General features: G+C 44.3%; 1 protein-coding gene across 1 annotated transcript in view; it reads left to right on the top strand.

Moving 5' to 3' along the window:
• LOC118410241 (cation channel sperm-associated protein 1-like) overlaps positions 1-3,713 on the top strand; it is a 17,433-nt gene extending 13,720 nt beyond the window's left edge. Inside the window, exons 2-5 of the mRNA XM_035811804.1 lie at positions 247-285; positions 959-1,018; positions 1,433-1,553; positions 2,114-3,713. Coding sequence (XP_035667697.1) covers positions 247-285; positions 959-1,018; positions 1,433-1,553; positions 2,114-2,160 — 267 coding nt within the window. The 3' untranslated portion in view covers positions 2,161-3,713. The remainder of the gene's footprint in view (positions 1-246; positions 286-958; positions 1,019-1,432; positions 1,554-2,113) is intronic.
• Positions 3,714-5,199: the final 1,486 nt, after the last annotated feature.

Raw genomic sequence — 5,199 nt, 5'->3', positions numbered from 1 at the left:
GATGAGGTATAGTCAACGGAAATATGGGTAATGAAATATTGACAACTCAAAATCATAAAAACGGCCAATGAACGGTTTTACACATAGGTAACAAACTGCGCTCCCGGCAGTTCGCCCTGAAACAACCCTTATCTCCCTCACACGTCTGTCTGTCGTGTCTCATAACCAGCCCGCGATCATGTAGGGAACAGATTTGACTCTTGCTGTGTCTTGTCTTATCTTAACGGTTTTTCTTTCAAATTTCAGGAAGAGGAACCTCCGAAAAGATACAGGAGGAAGAGGAAGGTGAGTTAACTAATCGGTGTGTGTACGTGCGTGCTCCTGTTTGTTTATGCACATATACGTGTATCTGAGTGTGTTCGTGTGTTTGTGCGTTAGTGCGTGAGTTATATTTTGGGTAGCGTTTGCGTGTTGTGTTTGTGTGTTTTGTGTGTGTGTGTGTGCGCGCGCGCGCGTGTGTGTGTGTGTAAATTTGTGTACATGTATGTACATGTGTGTAAATGTGCGTACGTGTGTGTACATGTGTGTACCTGTGTGTACATGTGTGTAATATGTGTAAATGTGCGCACATGTGTGTACGTGTGTGTACACCATGTGTGTAATGTGTGATGTGTGTACATGTGTGTGATGTGTGTACGTGTGTGTGCATGTGTATACATGTGTCTCCATGTATGTACATGTGTGTACATGTGTGTAACCGTACCTTCCCTCCGTTCTGTAGCACCATCATCACCATGGCAGCCATGGTAGCCATGGCACCCATCTGGGCTCGCACTCCCACATGGGCCATAGGAGTTCTCACGCAGACGTGTGTGTGTGTGTGTGTGTATCTGTGTGTGTACATGTGTTTCCATGTGTGTCCATGTGTGTACATGTGTGTACATGTGTGTACATGTGTGTACATGTGTGTACATATGTGTGTACATGTGTGTAATCGGACCTTCTCTCCGTTCTGTAGCACCATCATCACCATGGCAGCCATGGTAGCCATGGCACCCATCTGGGCTCGCACTCCCACATGAGCCATCGGAGCTCCCGGACAGACGTGTGTGTGTACATGTGTGTACATATGTGTGTACATGTGTGTGTACATGTGTGTAAATGTGTGTACATGTGTGTGATGTGTGTACGTGTGTGTGCATGTGTATACATGTGTGTCCATGTGTGTACATGTGTGTACATGTGTGTAACCGTACCTTCCCTCCGTATTGCAGCACCATCATCACCATGGTAGCCATGGCACCCATCTTGGCTCGCACTCCCACATGAGCCATAGGAGCTCCAGGACAGACGTGTGTGTGTGTACATGTGTGTACATGTGTGTACATATGTGTGTACATGTGTGTAATCGGACCTTCTCTCCGTTCTGTAGCACCATCATCACCATGGCAGCCATGGTAGCCATGGCACCCATCTGGGCTCGCACTCGCACATGAGCCACAGGAGCTCCCGGACGGACGTGCACCACCACCACAAGAAGCACTCCCGGGCCTCGCTGGCGAGCCACGAGGACGGCGCCGAGCTCAAAACCAAGTCCAAGGAGCTCACGTCAGGCAAGCAAACACTTTATCAGCTGCTTCGCCACTAGTTTTTTTCAACAGGAAGGAAATGCCTGTGATTTAAACAGGACAAACAAAAGAAAATGTCATGTTACCACAAGTATAAACCTTTCAAATCTTGTCATGGATTACGTATTTCTGGCACAGCGAGAAGTAGAAAAGCCTCTGATCATGACCTTCATACAATAGCCATGTTCCTGAATTCCACAGCGTATGCGCAGCGAGATGATTTGTGGGTAATATGTCAAAGGTGAAGGCCCCTATCTTGCGAACTATTCTTGACTAGACCATGCCTAATACACGTCCATGTTTTGTTTTGTCTTCACCTTTGACATATAACCCCCATAATGCAACTCGCTGCGCATTCATAGTTGAAACCATAAACAGGCTTATATAGGAAAAGATTAGAGAACGACCATATATGGAATGAACCTTTTGTTGAAGGCAATGAATTCATGAATGATCCTTATTTGGAGAGAATGACCATATATGAATGGTCCTTTTTTGGAGAGAATGCCCATATATGGAATAACCCCTTTGCTGTTGTTTTCCAGACTCCAAGGGCAGCGGTGACAAGCAGACGGAGGAGTCGGCTGTCTGATGGTGACGTCATCTCCACATATACAACTCCCTCGTTTTGCACGTCTCTGATTGGCTGGACCGACGGTTGCGGCTGCCTTTACCGAGCCGGCTGTTTCTGCATGGCCTGTGCGCAGACTCCTCTATATAAACTCATCATACCGAACTGGGACTGGGAACTGCTCCACATCACTCGCGCGCCCGCCAGACGCTTTGTACATAGCTCGCCGCGGCACGATACGGGCACGGCTCCCGCACGGCGGTGCCGGCAGCTGACGAGGGGGAAACACGGACCGATATCTGACCCGGGCAGGCCGGAGCCTGGACAACACCAGGACATCACGAGAAGACAAGGACGCGTTCCGCGGACATTGGACTTGTTGTTGGTGCTTACACGTAATATCACGTGATCATGAGCGAAATCACGCGTGACATTACGTGAGGACATCAGACGGCTGCGGAGTCCCACCCCAACACCCGCGTGTGGACGGCACAAACGGTACCAAAGGAGCAAGGATAGGGAGGGGCGCGGACCCAACTGCGCGTGAGCAGCGAGGTGCATTGTGGGTAATAGGTCAAAGGTGAAGGCCCCTGAGACATAAACACGTCTGAACCAATCATGGTCCAGGCAAGATCTGTTTACAAGTTAGGGACCCTCACCTTTGATATATTGCCCACAATGCATCTCGATGCGCACGCGCAATTGGAACCGCGAATCTCCTAATTGTAAAGACATGACGTAATCCTACCCACAGGTGTATACTTATAATGTAGAAACAATAAAAACTATGAAAATTACATAGATACACGAAATAGACCACATGGAGAAGTTGCATGGTTGCTAGAGCACGATATAAGAGTTAAGAAGAGTATATAGTAGGTAAATGTAGTTGGACACGTGACTGTCCAGTGGAAGTAACCGCAGTTAATACCGCTGCCAACTAACTATGCATGGAATCATATCGGGTCACGCTAGGGGGCGTTTCTGTCACATTTATTTCTGCCTGACGGAGCTCCGGTCATAAAATGTTTCATACAAAGTTCTGTTTGTACAAATGTTTCCAGCATTGATAAGTGAATTGCAGACTTAGACGTAATATGTATGTTATGAACTTATCAAATGTAACAAATCACGTAAAAAAAAACTGTATCAAATCATTCATCCATTATTTATCAATAATTATGCTTTATACAGTTCATTACGAGTCGTTATTTCTTGAATTGTGCTTTACTTACTACTTATTTATCTCATTTACTGTCGGTTGTTGTTTTATATCCTGTGTTGACGAATGAACAGAAAGTAGCCAGACTGCCTTGTACGGAAACTGTTACAGTACAAATGTAGCAATTTCGCCGCTGAAATCCGACACCTTTGGAAACACGTGACTGTTTATGCTCATGTTTGTCCGTCTCCTAGGTAACCACGAAAATGGCCTACTTTGTTATTTGTTTATGGAACTTTCGTACAAAGTTTGATAAACAGATAAACATTTCTATGTGTGTATCTACATGTGACGTGCAAAGTCCTATCGAATGTGATGATTACACAATAAAGGCCTCTACTCAGTAAGAACGCCGTTTTGAATTCAGCATTCACTTCTTGGCTTCAATTCAGTGGTCATTCAGGAATGCAAGCCTCCTAGGTTCTCTTGCTCTTGCTAGTGGTGTTATTTGAACGTAGTTTTCCTATGTTTACAGGAAAATGATAAACAAACAGATAAACAAACAACTTCAACAATCTGTCTATTCTCATACTGATGAAGGTAGCAGACAGACTTTCGAAACGCTTGTATAGCAGAAAAATAAAGCTGTGCACTTAAAAAAACGATGTTCAATTAATCAACCCGATCAATCTATCTAAGAATAATGATGTTAGGTAAGGATTTCGCCTTTATCGAAACATAGAACCCCATCACCAAACTGGAATTTCCTGTTACACCAACAAACAAGAGTTCGGAGACCTCATATCCCCACGAACTATTCTGATTATACAAATGACTTGCACATCTGCATAATCTATGCTTGGTTATGTACACCTTTAACTAATTTACACAGGTCACAATGTTGACAATCCAATCATTTACTACATGTACTAAGAAGAATTATGACGCTTTCACATTAATTATGGAAATAAGGGACTTATTTGTATAATTGGTATCTGCTTATCTTCCACCTGCCACAAACTACACATGTTACATGTATTTGAGCCCTATAATGGAAAACACGGTAAATATAGATTTTCCTAATTAATTATGCAAATTAAATCCACATTTGTATAATTTGCACTTCATTATGTACATCTCTGCCAAAGATACGCGCATACTAAATATCATGAAATCCGTCGTTCCTATGTTCCGTTATGCTCCTTGGAAGATTTTGACCAGAATGCCCCTGCAGTTCCAGAGCAAGTTGCTAGGGGGCCCAAACATACATCGCTTCTTCCTTACACCACAAGCTATCTGCCACCACAAAATCAAGACCATAGCATGTCCAGGTAAAAAATACACAAATTGAAGTTCTGCTGCATTGCCAAGATCACATACTAGAGGGCCCCAAATCAACCCTGACCTTTGTCTTCCCAACACCTACATACCCACAAACCAAATATCAACGTAATCCATCATCGTAACAAGTAACGTAACATGAAAACGCAAAACAACAAAATCCAAGTACAAATCCACCGTTCCAAAGTGTCCACATGGAAGCGACGTGTTCCTCACCCACAGTAAATAAGACACGTGTTGAGGGAGGGGCCTGGGTAGTAGTTAAGTTGCGCAGGAGAACCCACCCTGCTTACCTGATGGAAATTTGACTTGATTTTTTCCCTGGGCAATTTTTGCACAGAAATGTCCAGTTTGCTGGTTTCGAGGAAAAGTGTAATTTTTAAATCTGTCCCAAAAGTCTTGTTTGCCAATGGACACTGTTTTGTCCCATGGATAAGGGTGACTCAACAATTCGCGCCTAGAGCCCATGCCGAGAGAGAAATGAAGGCTGAAACCAATGAAGAGCCTTTCTTGGTGGGATTTGATATTAAATCTGGGCATTTTTGGAGTGGCTGCGT

Source organism: Branchiostoma floridae, chromosome 2 (genome assembly GCF_000003815.2).
Source record: "Branchiostoma floridae strain S238N-H82 chromosome 2, Bfl_VNyyK, whole genome shotgun sequence".
In the NCBI taxonomy this organism is placed as follows: domain Eukaryota; kingdom Metazoa; phylum Chordata; class Leptocardii; order Amphioxiformes; family Branchiostomatidae; genus Branchiostoma; species Branchiostoma floridae.
This window is presented reverse-complemented; position numbering and strand designations above follow the sequence as displayed.